Raw genomic sequence first — 15,774 nt, 5'->3', positions numbered from 1 at the left:
ATTTTTTCATGTAACAACAGATGCAAGCACAGGAGAAGATTCCTCTATCTGAGGATGATCCTCTTGCTTCATTGCATCTACTTGCTGACATCCTTGAAGATAAGCCTTTGGAGGTTGAGTATGATGCTAATGTATTTGGGCAGGCTCTGAGGTCCCAATATACCTTCATAGCCAAGATGTCAGTGAGCTTGCGTCGGGAACACAAGAGTTGAATATTTCAATTATTCAGCTATGAATGATGTAAGTCTATGAACAATTATTTATATATAAAATTGATTTATATATCAAGTATACTTATATCAAAGTTAATTTTTGATATCAGGTATATGTCTGGAGTCAGTAACAAGTTGGGGCATTCTGATGATTATGGATTCATTGATCCCCAATCAATTCATGAATCAAATGATTTTGATCAGATCAACACAAATATGATAAGAAGTTTTGGCCGCGGCAAGAAAATATACTTTTTGCCTTATATATCCGGGTAAGAGAACTTTGTTAACAAAATAAAGTTCCATATGTGATTTTAATATATAATAGTTAAGTTATTATGAATTTCAGGCGTCATTGGCAGCTTCTTGTTATGTCTATGCAAGAGAANTATGCTTTGTGGTTCTGCTCATTGCACAGGCCTCCTCCCACACATCTCAGACAAGCAATTGATTGGTAAGAACNTCAATGTTTGGACTTTNTTTGTTATATAAATGAATGCTAAAACCTTTTTTTATATATAGTTCTATTCCAGCAAGTATGATGATGGTTGGGAGATCAATTGTTAACAGTAGAAAGATTGCTTGGATTTCTCTCAAGGTTTGACATATTCTAAAGCCATACTTTCTTATAGTTGTTTTATTTTAATGTTATTCACTAACTATTTACAACTGTGATGATATATTGTAGTGTAACAGACAAAATGGGTCATATGAGTGCGAATACTATGTAATGTATTGGATGACCCAAATTGTTCGTTCTCACATCACAAGAGGCTGGAAAACGGCAATATTTAACTTTAACAAATTTTGATTTTTTCCCAAATTTAGAATTCATATACACTAATTAATATGAATTGTCTTGTGCAGAAATTCAAGACTACTACACCAGTTCCTGAGAAGCCACTATTATTCATGAGGAACGCTGCTGCAAAATATATAGTTAGATTATACAATAGATCTTAGTTACTAGATTTAAACATTGCATTTGATTTGATTGTATTTTATTAGACTTTGTACTTTATTTGATGTTAAAATACATTTTAACATGTGTTTGTTCTGTTGAAAATGAATTTGAACGTGTATTTGATATGCAGGTCTGTTTTTGTGGTAGTGGATATCACAAAAACAGACCTGCTATTTTAAAAAAACTGCAGGGGAATATGCTACGGTTGTTACCACAACCGCCGTATAACGTGTTCGTTTTTTTTTTTAAAGACCTATGGTCGCGGTTAGTGCCAGGTCTATTCCTGGGTTTTTTACCGCGGTCCAACCGCGACCTATACTGTGGATATATATATTTTTTTTAAAAAAAGGGGTTTAGGTCGCGGTTCCTACTACAACCGCGGTATATTCCCCAATCATTTTACCGCGTTTGTAACCACGGCCTAAAGTCTCTAACTTACTACCGCGGCTGAATATGCCGCGGTTCATAAACCGCGATATATAGTGAAAAATAATCGCGGTATATTCTCTTCGCTGCACTAGTTACAATACTATTTATGTATAAACTCAATAATTAATTTTATATATTATGATTTCAATTTCAAATACTAACATTCTTTTTATCGCATTACATTTTTAATTAATCTTTCAAATAAATATTAAATAATAAACTGCTATCTATTTATATTATTAATAATTTTCAAATTTATTGTATTCAATCATAAGTAGTAATATGTGTATGCAATAATGCAACCCACTTTTATATAGAACATGCAATGTAACATAAGAATGTAAAAACTGAGAAGATAATAGATTATATCTCAGTCATTAAATTTGATCATCACTTAAATAATAATTAATTTTAGTCACTAATTTTTCAAGAAAACGGGTTGCTTATTCCGCCGTAAATTTGATCACTAATTTTTATCTATAATCAATTACTAAACTTTATTAATACAGTGAATGACTTAATTTCATCACTAAATTAATAAAAACAAATGTTCACTATTTATGTCAGTAATTTTGTTTACTAAAGTAGTTACTCATCTCGTCATCAAATTGGCAACTAATTTTTGTCTCTAAATTCGCCTGAGATTTTCACCAATTGTTTCCACGATTAATTTGGTCACTATACTTTAATGACTAAAATTATAGTAATTTGTCAGTTTTTTTAAGAAATATTTCATTAACTGCGTAAAGTTTAATGATATTTTTTTGGAATTTAAGAAAGAAATTATACAAGTGAAAAAAAAGTCTTCTTGATGTTATTATTAAAACTTGTTGAACTTGATATTAATAAGAATATGATAATGGGTCGTTAATATGAAAGGAAACATGAAGGTGAGCAAGACAAAACATCTGGATATTAATATTTGAATATTTGTCTAAAGTGATTGTTTTGGTACGATATATTATTTGCAACTAGCCTTTTTAGTTCAAAGTTACAATTAAATAATGTAGATGTGTGCATTAATTAGATTTGGGGACCAGAAATTAATTTGCTCATCTGGTTATTTGAGTTCATTTTTATGTTAACTAAAAATGATATGATTGAGTACAAGTAATATCTAATTTAGGTATGGAAAATTATTATTTGTTACTCTTATTTAATATTTATTTAATTATAGGCATTTGATTTTCTAAAAAAATAAAATATGTTGTTTTTCTAACATTAAATATTTAATAATATCATGTTTTTAAGTTGTGATTTTTATAGTTTATTAAAATATTTAATTATATTTAGAATAGTAGAATGATGAGTATGAGTAAAGTAATTTTCTATTAAAATGAATATGAGATCAAAATTTTATTTTTATTAATTATGAAGATGAAGATGAATGTTTATTTTGATAATATAATGTGATATACATCTGCCTATTGTCTTCTCTAATTAGACTATATTAAACAATCAAAAAGAAGTTTTATTTTTCATTTTTTGTTGAAAGGTATAGGAAAATTGGGTTTGAATTATTGACTTTTCTCAAAAAAATAGGGTTTGAAATGAATTTAAAACCTAATCTTCCTTAAAAAAACTCATATTAATCATACAAAACACAAAATTTGATGAAAGTATTGAATTTGAAATTTTAAAATCTCTTCCAAAATTTCATATTGATTAATTTTTATTATATAATATAATTTTGAAAGAGATGCCTAAATATTAAAAAATCTTGAAAACCGACAATTCCTTAAATACTGATATATTAGATTTATTTTCTATCTTATAAAAATGACAGGAATTAAAAATGATAAATTAATTAATTGACATTCTCAATTATATATATAAAAATAAAAATACAGATTATTTTCAAAATATAAATACAATTTATAGAATAAGATTAAATATTTAAGTTAAAATGAATTCTTTTATATAAGATTAATAAAAAGTTACTTAAGAGCAATTATATATAATAAAGATTGAAGGGCATGAACTAAGTATTTTAAAAATGTTACATAAAATTAATTCTAACAATTTTAGACGCAAATTTACATCACAATTAAAACCTAAAAAATAAAAATAAAACTATACAAATTTAAATAAATTATTTGAGTACGAGAAAAAAAATTACTTTTAATAGAAAAATGATTTTTTTTAACACACATAAACTTTTTATATTTTTATATCCGTTTGACATTATTTTTTTTAAGTAAATAAAAAAATTATTTTTTTATAATCATTTTATTCACGAATCAAATGATTATAAAGGCATGGGTCAAATGAAAAAGAGTCATCCTACCATTCCTAATTTTAATATTGCCTTACGCCTAAAAAAATCCTTAGCCGTCTGGGAAAACTGATAAAACTGATAAGCTGGATGGGGAGCATCACGTGAGAGTCTTGTCATATTCTCCTCAACGAATAAAGACATTTTGTATGATAGTTCTGGAGAACAAAACATAAATATCACGTTTTTTTTACTGCGATATTTAATTCTTAGACCAGAACTCAAACATAATCACTCCCTTTGCGAATGTACTTGCCATTCTGTAAACAAAATTCAGAATCCAATCAGTCATAGACATAACTATAACAATTATCGTGTTATTTTAATGTAATATAGCTTAACCCAAAATCTTGCATTCAAATAAAAATAAACATCGAGATATTTAGGATTTAGAAAGAAAAAAGAGATCTTCGGTTCCTAGAAATAGTTGAGTTAATGTAGACTTGTTGATTAACTCACAAATTTTTTATTAGGTGATTTGTTGTTCATAACACCTTCTGTTAACAAATCACAAAATATTAGATACTTAAGTATGAAAACTTGTGATTTATTGTTGATTAAGTGCTGTCATGAGGACTGATTTGATACATTTTTTATATCATAGGGACTAAAGGTTGAAATTTTTAAAAGCAGAGACTAAACTAAACATCAGAACTTAACTAGGGACAAAAAAAATTTAAACCTATATAAATGTAAATTTATATCCTAAAAAAAAATATGAGAACATAAGGGTATAGATGCATTCCCCAGTCCAGCGTGGACAGCTTCACGTGTTGGAGTAAGATAGGTAAGAAAGCACATGAGATGTTGTGGCTTAATGTGGCCCCAAGTGACGGCGTGGGGACAAAACACTTGGATTTGGGGTAACATAAAATCACAACCTTATTCCTCACGCCTTCTACCTATGTTCCTGCATCTTCCTTCTCTACCCTCCATAATTACCATTCACTCTCACTCTCTCTTCTAAAAGTGTTGCATACTACCAACAACACCAGAACGAATAAGTTAACTCATCTATTCACTTAAATCAGTTTATATCTATCCTGATCATAGTTTTTTTGTCACTTTGGCCCAGTATTAAATATCCCTTCATATATGTCACCATCTAATAATGATGGTTGAAAGTTATCATCTTCTAGTGTTCCATTCACTGCCTATAGCTAATAATTTACGTAGCTAGATTTTGCTTAACCTATTATTAAAGATCTTCCTAGCTAGCATCTTGTAGACACTTCTCTCGTCTAAACAAAACATTAAGTTTGTGTTGTACTGATACTTCTGGTTTTGGATTTTGAAAACATGCATGAGTGTTGGTACGACCAAAAACATTATGGTTACGATTTTGCTTTGTCCTAGATATTTTATGGTCTTCCTTACAGGAGAAAAACTTGTGGGTAGGGGTGTTGGGTGAAGGTAACTTGGACAATTATCCCAAAGAGAAAAAAATAAATTGTAAATTAAATCATGAGTGCTTCGCATTCCAAAAGTATGATGAATACAATCTGGTCAGGGTACATGGGATCCACTACTTACCTTAAAAAGAAAACAAAATAATTGCCCCAGAACAGAACCAAGAAGATTGATGAAGTTTTTTTTTTTTTCGTTTTTATGGGCATTGGATTGATTAATTATTCCTTAACTTGAACAGCTGTATGCATATACATTGTATGTCAACGCCCACCAGAACAACTTTATCTTAAAAATAGCTAAGAGCATAGACAGAAGAGGTATGCGTATGTGACTCGAATCATCTCTGTCTATTTGCTGTCTCTTAAATTAAAAAATAGCATCTCATAAAAACTAACAATTATCCTCTCTTCAATAATTTTTTGGTTTTTAGTTAGAAAATGAAAAACAAGTTTAATGAAAGAAGTGATTTGAATCCATGTGTAAAAATAATGTGAAGAATTTCAGACTTGGACGTATGAATATAGAAACTGGCCGACAGAAAGACTGACGGTAATTGACTATGAAATAAGACATTTTTCTTCCTTTCCCTTAAAATGAAAGACACATCCTAATAGTTTGCCTTTTCCACGCCATGTGGTGTGGCCTGTTGTATAAGCTTCAAAACCAAAAATTCAATTCAAACCCAACAAATATATACCCATTTTTTGCTTGGTTAGCATTTAATACACAATTCTAGTGCAATTCTTATTCAATTTCCAATTAAAGTTGTGATATTGAATCTCCAAAAAATAATTTCACTGAATTATTTACTCAAATTTCATCAAAGCATATAATAATATCAAAGTGAAATAATGCACGTCATGTTAGAGAATATTACGAAAAAAAATTTAAGAGTTCTTCTGATAATTTGGTGGACACAGCAAATTAGTTATCAAATAGTAACTAATTACTATGAAAGAAATTGTTAAGGTCATGCTACATATTTTTAATTATATGAAACTGTGATCCAGGCTAATTTGACATAAAAATTAAAACTTAATTATCAAACCCTTCTAGATCTAAGAACAATCTGATTGAAGAATTCAACGAGCCTGACGGCTAAAATTTAAAACCACATATTGCTTGTGTATAAATAAATAAAAAAAAAAATTAAATCTTCAAAGAAACTTTGATTCAACAGTTTAACATCATCAAAGGAAAATCACACAAAGTTCAATATCAGACCACGCTCTGCTTTAAGTTTTCATCTCCAAAATGTTAGAATGAAATGACGTAACAAAGACAAAGAAGAAAATGTAAGTATAAACCCTAGAGTTTCTCGTCGAACAAAAAAAGTATGGTAACCATCACTGTAAACTTCTTATAAAACTCCTTGACATAGAAGTTTATGATTCTCACAGATAAAAAAATACAAGAATAATATGTCGTGTATTTTATATAGCAGGTTACGTAACATGTTTCAGTACTTCATAAATTTATGAAAGAAAATATTAAAAACAACGTGAATTTCGTTTTTAAAAAACAATTTTGTAAATTGAATTATAACCTAAACTTCCTCGTTGAGATAGTGAAGGAAGAAGTATTTAAAGATCTCGTTGACGATACAAACATAAATTTCTAATCATATTTTAAGTTTGTTGCATAACATGGATAAAAGTTTTTTACTCATTTATATATAAAATAAGATTAACTTTAAGCAATGTTAGATTTCTGAATATAATATATATAAATTAGATGAAAATTTGATCTTACAATAAGTGAAAGATGACCCTGGATACATGTTGATTGATTCAGGCTTTTGGTGCAGAAGGGCAACATGTATACGCCTTTTGATGAAGCTATTTGGTAGATTGGGGCATGACCTATCGTATTCTCCCTCCAACATTTTCGTTTATACATCTATTTCTAACCACACACTCATTCCACACGTGTCAGACCCAAGATTCTCTTCCCACGCCTACTTTTTCCTTACCTAGCCCCCCTACCTCCTCTAAACAACAACGTAGAATAGCTTTTAACAATAATTTTAATATCATGTTAAAATGTACATTTTAAGTTAAGTTTAACATTAGTTTTTTACACTCATATATATTTATATAATATAAATATATTATGAATTAGGTTTATCTTTTACTCGATATCAACAATTTATATCTAGTTCAAACATTTATATATATATATATATATATTGGAAGTCCCACATCGACTAGAGATAAAGTCATTTAAGTGTATATAAGTGGGTGCAAACCTCATTCAACAATCCAGTTTTGTAGGGTTGAGTTAGACTTAAACTCCACTTCTAACATGGTATCCGAGTTATGATTGAAGTCTATCCTATTTCTGTTGTTGTTGGACATGTTGTTTGTGAGGAGGTGTGTTGGAAGTCCCACATTGAAAGGTTGAGTTAGGCTTAAACTCCACCTCTACCAATAAATATATATATATATATATATATATATCTTTCTTTTCTGTACTTATCATTAAGGATGGAAAACAGAACATTTAACATTTTATAACATGAAAATGTAACATTTTTTTGCTTGTCAGAGCATCGAACAAAATGAACAAGTTCTGCTTATTGATTATTCTCTGTAACAAAGAAAAAGAAGGGTCAGGCTTTGACACTTTGCTCAATTATTTGTTTGGAAATGCAGAAAAAAATAAGTAGTAATAATCGGGAAGCTTCTCTTGTTGAACTGAAAACGATTACGAATTCAAGCTTAGTTTCCCTTTCATGGAGTTGCTTTCCTGTCTTTGTTTTCTTCAGCAGCAGTATCCTCTCATAATCTTACCAATCAAATACCGCAGCTTTTCAAATACATTACATTTTTTCATATATCACTGTTTTTTTTTTTTCGAAATCTCTGGTCTCTCAAATAATTCATATGTATTTACCTCCTGGCCAACGTTTCTTTTTCATTTTACTTTTACAGGGTACAAGACAGTTTGATTTTTTTTTTCATATTAGTTCTGGTTTTTTAAAGGCTTTTCATATAAAATCTAATTTATTCGTAGCATGTGATTATTTTGAATCAACAGTTTTCATATAGTATAAAATTAAACAGGAATTTTTTATTTGATGTATGAATATATATATTATCATATATTGTCTGACAAAATCTAACTTTATAGTGTCAGAATTACTTACTTCAAGAGATCCTAATCCTGATGGCTTTAACGTCTACCTCTCTACCATCTTCTAACACTTTTAAAATGTTAATGAGTTGAAAATCATGTCAATATTCTTATCAGATTAAGCTACATAAATTATTAGTTTGTAGTAAATTGTGTTCATAAGCTTAAAATATCCATTGGCACTAAATGTTTTTCTACCACCTAGGCCAAAGTAATGCTGCACCTATAAATGTTTATATGCTCCATAGTAGATTAATCAATAACACCTTCAAAAAATAATATAATAAAAAAATAAAATTTAAGTTTAACTCAGTTTTATAAAATTGATTTGTAAAATAAAGTTTATAAATTAATTTTATTTGTAATTGTTATAGGACTTTCATTATAATCAATTTAAGGACACAATTTTTCTATGTCCAAATGTTAGGAGAAAAAAAAATAAATGTACAATAATTGATTTTATCGAAACATAAATAAAATAATCAAACACTAATGCATTTTATGCTTTTGAAATGACTTTATATGCTTTGGTTGTAAACTAAACAAAATATATCAAAACACAATAACAATTTTAAATTTTTTTTACAAATTTATAGATTCTAGTTCTTAAAAAGCAAAAACCTATTAATTTTTATTAAAAAATAGTTTGTAGAAAATATATAATACAAATGTATAATAATATTCTACTTCTGATTTTGATTATTTAGTAAATGTATATTTATTTGTGATTTAAAACTTTACTATATCTGATTTTGAGTATTATTTATAATGTGTAGATTGTATCTGATTTTATATTGTTATTTTTGGCTGATTTTGATTTTTTCCAAGTTTGATATGTAAACAGAAAATAGAAACAAAAATGTTATTTAAAAAAAACACTTAGAATAGATTTATGATATGTTATCAAAATTGAAGTGTGAGAAGAGTATATTAAACTTTAATTCTAATAAAAACCAAACTTAATGCCTTTTTCATTTAAAATTATTTAATTTAAAAGATATTAAATTTTGATTATAAGAAAGGATAATAATACTTTAACTAATATTTTTTATATGTAATTATATGATTGATCTAAAATTACTTTACAATCAATAATAATCATAAATGCTAACATAAATCAATTATAAAATGACACATAGATAATATTAAAATATTATAAAAAATTATCAAATCGTTATTCATTGTTAAACGAATGTACAACATCTGACATAACTAGTGTGAGAGGAATCTCCAGCACTAGTAAAATGAATTAAAAGTAGTAATTGAAAAATAAAAGCGGTAGAAATGTGAGTGAAGGAAAAGAAAAAAGTATCTGAAAACCGTGTTGATGATCGAATTCATGTGCACAGTTTCCAAATAATTGCATAAAATATTGTGGCAGCTTGTGTTACTCCAAGGGATGGAAATCCACTTAAAGATTTGCAATTTTGAAATCCACGTGATAAAAGGTAAAATAAGTGACTCTAGACATTTATTTATTTCAAAGTTTTTCCTTTAGAGTATAGAGATGAGCACAACATGCATATCAAAGTGCTTGTTTTCCTCAAGGAATCTTTATAGAATGTCGTATATTGCTGTGACTGGATCTTTCCATGTTCTATTCCTACTTTTATACAAACTTTGCATGTAATTTTCAAAACAAAAATCACTCTCATCAATATCAATTCCAAGTAGTTGAAGGACATTTCATTTGGACATGTATGAGAGGAATCAACGAATCCAACAAATAACCATTATTGCTCTGACTCTGATTTAACGTTAGGAGTGAACTTTAAACCTAATTCAACTTCATAAAACTAATTTATAAAATGAGATTTGATCTCACTTATATATTATAAATTGATCATATCTATAGTCGATGTTGATGTGAGACTTCCAACGTACGTATCGTATATGCATTTATGGCTAAAAATACAATATTCAGTGGTGGGTCGTTGCTGAAACATGATCCAAAGCTAGTATTAGAACCATTCTACCACATTGAAAAACCAAACCAAAGAAAAAACATTGCTGACACTACAAAATTAAAAACCTTTTTCTCTCTTTCTATGGATTACAGACATTCTATCGGCTCCCTTGTTTTAAACAAATTCTTATATAATCTGTCTCTGTTTAATTACTTAGAGGCACTATATTAGTTTTTAACTCTTTATTTTATTCCTGAAGTTCCATTTTTATTCATTCGTTTTATCTCTCATATCTAACTAATCTATTTTTTTTTTACATTTAATTATTTTGAGTATTTGGGGCTTTATTTACTGTCCCATTTTTAATTAAAAAAAGAACTTAATAAAAACACGCAAAACGAGCAAAGATGCTGCTATATAAAAATAGTGACCAATTTATTAGTAATTTACTTTCTAAAACAAAAGGACGAAATAAGAAAATTCTTGGTAATTGTTTAGATTGACCAGATATGATTTTTTAATACTTTTTTTAAGTGATAGGAGTATAAACTAAAAAATAATAATAATTCCAATAGTGTCATACAAATTTTCCATGATATTTATTTGTCTGCAGAAAGTACATTGTATGTATAGGGTTAGTACTGTACTGGCTTACCAAAAACTAAAAGAAATCCGATTGTAGTTTCCATCACGCTTCATAAAAACTCTAGCCTAATTTGAGAAAATAATTTTTATAATCGGTTCATGATTATGTTTTTTTCTTTTTCTTTTTCAAATACAGTTATTCTAGTTAACTTCAGTTAAATAACCGGCATTACATCAGTTTAGGCATAATTCTAAACTAACATTCACAAGTTTTCTATAGTTATTTTGAGTTAAGTACGGTAAAATGACGATTAAATTAATCATAGGTCCTTAGTTCTCCGTGGTTAAAACTATTAATCAAATCTTTTAAAAAAATTGTCATTGAACTCTTCAGACATTTTTAATCTATGTAATTACTTTGGCAAAAATAATTTATGGTGGACGGCAACTTCTAAAAGAATAGGAAATTGTCAAATTTTTTAAAAAAAAAGTGGCTACATATCCTTTTAATTTCTTGAAATAACACCTTTGGTCTTGTCTCTATACAAACATTAACATTTTAAGAAATATGATATGTTAGATTCACGTGGTATTCTATGCAAACACCTAAATTAAGAGAATAATGAAAAAGGATCATAAAAAGAAAAAATAAATTAAAAAAAAAATTAAGAAAAAGAAGGAATGAAAAGAAGTTAAAAAGGAAAGAAGGAAGGAAGATGAGAAAGACACCAGTGCAAAAATGCTCATTAATGTCACCCTATAGACGTCGGTTATAGGTAAGTCCTACGTATATTGATGACCGGTGGTATTTCCATAAATAAGTTGGTAATATAGGCGTCTGTTATGCCGACCACCGACATCTATAGAATTTTAGATGTCGCCCCTTCCAACCTGACGTCTATATTTCTGACCGTTAGGTGAAAAGTCATTTCCTTCAGTCTTATAGACATCGGTTAGATAGGGGCCCTAATGTCTAAATGGCAGAAATTAATGTTGCTCACCAACCTGTCAGACATATAGACGTCGAGTTGCTGCTAACTGATGCCTATAATTCTGTCAGACAGATGAATAGTCACTCTTTTCAGCTTTATAAACGTCGGATCCCACCACATTGACGGGCTCCAACGCCTACATGGCAGACATTAATGCTACTCACCAACCTGTCAGACATATAAACGTCAGTTGCCTTAGGAACCGACGTCTATAATCCTATTAGGTATATGAAAAGTCATCCGTTTCCACCCACGAAAGTCTCATGCCTCAAAGCCGACGTTTATATAGTACAAAAATATTAATTTTTAGATCGAATGGATGTCATATTAGTCTGGCGTCCAACGTATTTTCTATTTTAGACGTCGGTTCTATGTACAACAGACGTCTAATTTCTTGTTAAATAACACTACGAACCAGTGGTTTGCGAACCAACAGTTTCATCGTCTTGCGTTTTCTCCTCGCTGCTCTGCATTTCCAAGTAAGTTTCCTCTCCTTTTAACTATTCAAAATTGTTTTTACTTCGATTAAAGTAATATTTGATGTATTATCTCTCATTTGAATCGATTAAAATGAGTTTTCATTGTATTTTGGTATCATTTTTTTGTTGTATCTTTATGTAGCGTAGTGCACCTTCTCGCTTAAAAGATGAGATACCAGTTAACCTTCTCTCTCGTTTGAATCTTGTAAGCTGTTATATAAAAGAAATCGTAAAAGATGAGATACCACTTAACCTTAACGTAAGAAACAAAAGTTTTGATACAAAACTTTGGAAACAGTTTTAATGTTTGTAGAAACTAAATAGTTAAACTTTGAAAGACGTAACGGTATTCATCCATTTAAGAAAGTTAATTACAATTAGTTTTACCAATTCAAAATTTCTACGAGCAAGCGTTTTTAGTTTAGAAAACTAATTCAAAATTTCTAAACAATTCAAGCACCCACTGGATTTAATATATGACCAAGAATCGTTTATCGTTTGTTGTACCCTTTTTCTGCAGAATCCTTGAAAAAAACTTAGCTCACTTGATACTGCTGACAGTGCCAAAGGACAGCATAGAAAGAGTCAACATTGTCTCCTATTGTTGTAATAAACAACGATCATAAAAAAAAGTTCAGAACCAAACAATGGTATTAAAGTACCTTACATTCTCAACGTTCACAGACATCAAAAGCATTATGTACCAATCCTTGGGTGTGATGGGCTGATTCAATGATAAAATAAAACAGAGGGAGTGATTATTATGCAGTGGAAAGTCAAAACTTTTACCATTAGAAGCATGATAAATGTTAATGAGATGTACGAAATAAAAGAAAAGGAAGAAGAAAGGAGGAAAAAGAGGAGGGACAGACCGTACTGAAGCACATTAAGGCTAAAACTCCCTATAACACAAACCCAAAAACTAAAAAACAAGGTGAAGAGATAGATAGATAGGCATGAAAAGAAAAAACTCTAAGCCTAAACCACTGTATGATTGATTAATCAGCTTGGAACCACATGTTACGTGGGACCAAACATATCAAAAATCGATCATTTGCATGAATCGTAAGGCAGTTAACGCTTCACAACCAGATCGTACAACACACCCTAATCACGCCCTCCCAAGAGTTGGTGCTATCATATAATACACATATCATATCATTTCATAAATCTTATCACATTATAATAATGCACTAACCCAAATAATAGTAAACATAAAAAAATAGCCAAATTTTCTAAAAAGAGCTTTGCATAATCTCCTACGAACATCCACTGAATTTCAGAAATCACAAATGATATTACATAAGCAGATAGATTAGAAGCTAAACAACAATGATAATGATATCAATAATAATACACATTCTGCCATTGTATTTGTATTGCTAATTGCAAATTCAACATTCCCAGCCGAATCATAAACATATATATATCGCACTACAATCACGATGATGAAGAATATAATCAAGACCATACTGAAACAAAATAAAACTTTAATATTTTGGTTAATATAAACTTATATAAAGTATTTGTTATTGTTATTATTATTTTTTTAATCTACAAAATTTCAACCTCTATACAAAGGAGACCGTTCCTGAACCACTTTAGAAACCTTCGATTGCCGGAAAGCCTTCATCGGGCTTGGAAAGAACCACCCTCTCCCCTTCGTCCGCGGTCTCAATTCTCCGTCGCCGGAAACCGCAGTAACCGCCACTGACTTCGACCGCACCATCACCGGATTTACGCTCCCGTCGCCGTCGCGTTCTTCCGCCAAAATCTTCTTTGCCTCCCACTCCTGCTCCGGCGCGCCGGCTCTCGTGCTCTTCTGCGTCTTGAACATTGACCAGAACGACCTCGCCGACCTGCTTCCGTTCAACGCCGGCGAGTCCCTAGCGCTGTCGAGATCCAAACCCCGGTCGGCGCCACCGGAGAAGCGGGACCGCGACCGGAGAAACGGAATCGCCATGGAGCGCGAGCGGCGGAGTCCTGGCTCCTGGTCGATGAGGTTGTGGACGCGGCCGACGCCGCCGACACTGGCAGAGCCGGCAGGCAATCGAGAGAAGGAAGAAGAGGAGGATGAAGAGGAGGAGGAGCTAGTGGCATAGCAGGAACAAGGGCGCACGTTAGCACAATCAGGGCACAGAGTTGCGAGACGGTCGCGAAGACAGGTTGGACAAATTCCGCTTCTTCTTCGCTTGGATGGATGCTTGGGACACTTCCAAACTTCTTCTTCGTCGAGGTACAACGCCATTTTCTTTCTCTTGGAGGTTTTTTCTCTCTCTAGTTTTGGGCTTAATTTCCTTGTTCTATGTTTCTCTGGTGAATTTTCTTTCTATATCTCTGTTTGTTTTTCTCTCTCGCTTTCATTGAGGGTGAGGGGATTTAAAAGGAGTGCAGTTAACCATGGTTAGCGTTACTTTAACCAGGGTGAGTGAGTGACTGTTGAGGGAACCAAACGCCCCGTTTCGGGTTTGTGGAATGGAGTGAGTGGGTTAGCGGCGTTTTTATGATTGGGTCCTTAATTGGGGATATGATTAACGGGAAAGCTTATGAAAAAATAAAAAAGAAAAAGAAAATGATTTGTGGTTTCAAAAACTGAAAAGGTGAATGTGATTGGTGAGAGTGGATGTGTGTTGACACCTTCTAAGTCGTAAAAAGTAATGCAGCGTTGCAGACACAAGGAATGCATTTTCACATCTGAGATGGGACTACAAAGCAACCCAACAACTCAGGACTGGTCCCACTCCCAACAAGATTATTACTTAATAATGCACACTTACATTTCCACTTCTTTTTTTTTACCTCTTTTTAATATCTATACATTACAAACTTAGATCAACTAGTATTTTAAACATATATTTGTTTAAAATTGAACTAATTGGAAAGTAAACAAAAATTAGTTTAGATGCTCTTTTCATGAAAAATAATTAAACCAAAGTTGTGATTTTGTTAATTCAGAGGATTATTTTAAATTTGATTGTTATGAATGGTGTGGAGGAAAGTTTGACTTAGTGGCAGTCTTCTTCCATCCTGATTTGAATAATTTTTTTTTAACAAGAGTTCTGAATTTAAAACAGAATTTGTTGTGGTAGATGAAGATTATTTAAAGAATAAGAGCATTTAAAAGCATACGGAGTCTTCTAAGGTCAAAAAGATAATAAGAAAATTCTGATGTTGCTATGAAATTCAATATAGTACGGCTCATGGCCAAAATGGTCAAAGCCATTGAATAACCGTGTCTCTTAATTGCTCGGTTTGAGCGTGTCAACGTGCACGTGCAAAGACAAGAAGAAACGGAGGCACGAAGGAGCAACAATTTTACTTTTGCGTAGTAGAAATATTTGGAAATAAGTGGTGTGTAGGTATTAATATTTATAGGTGTAGATGTA

General features: G+C 30.7%; 1 protein-coding gene across 1 annotated transcript; it reads right to left on the bottom strand.

Annotated features, from left to right (window-relative positions):
- Positions 1–13,727: 13,727 nt before the first annotated feature.
- On the bottom strand, positions 13,728–14,810 carry LOC106777188. Its single transcript, XM_014664729.2, has one exon. It carries the CDS (start codon positions 14,634–14,636, stop codon positions 13,953–13,955), a length of 684 nt encoding a protein of 227 aa, XP_014520215.1. The 5' UTR covers positions 14,637–14,810; the 3' UTR covers positions 13,728–13,952.
- Between the last annotated feature and the right edge of the window lie 964 nt (positions 14,811–15,774).

Source organism: Vigna radiata, chromosome 11 (genome assembly GCF_000741045.1).
Source record: "Vigna radiata var. radiata cultivar VC1973A chromosome 11, Vradiata_ver6, whole genome shotgun sequence".
Lineage (NCBI taxonomy): Eukaryota > Viridiplantae > Streptophyta > Magnoliopsida > Fabales > Fabaceae > Vigna > Vigna radiata.
Note: the sequence above shows the minus strand (reverse complement) of the source record. Positions and strands in the feature narration are given on the sequence as shown.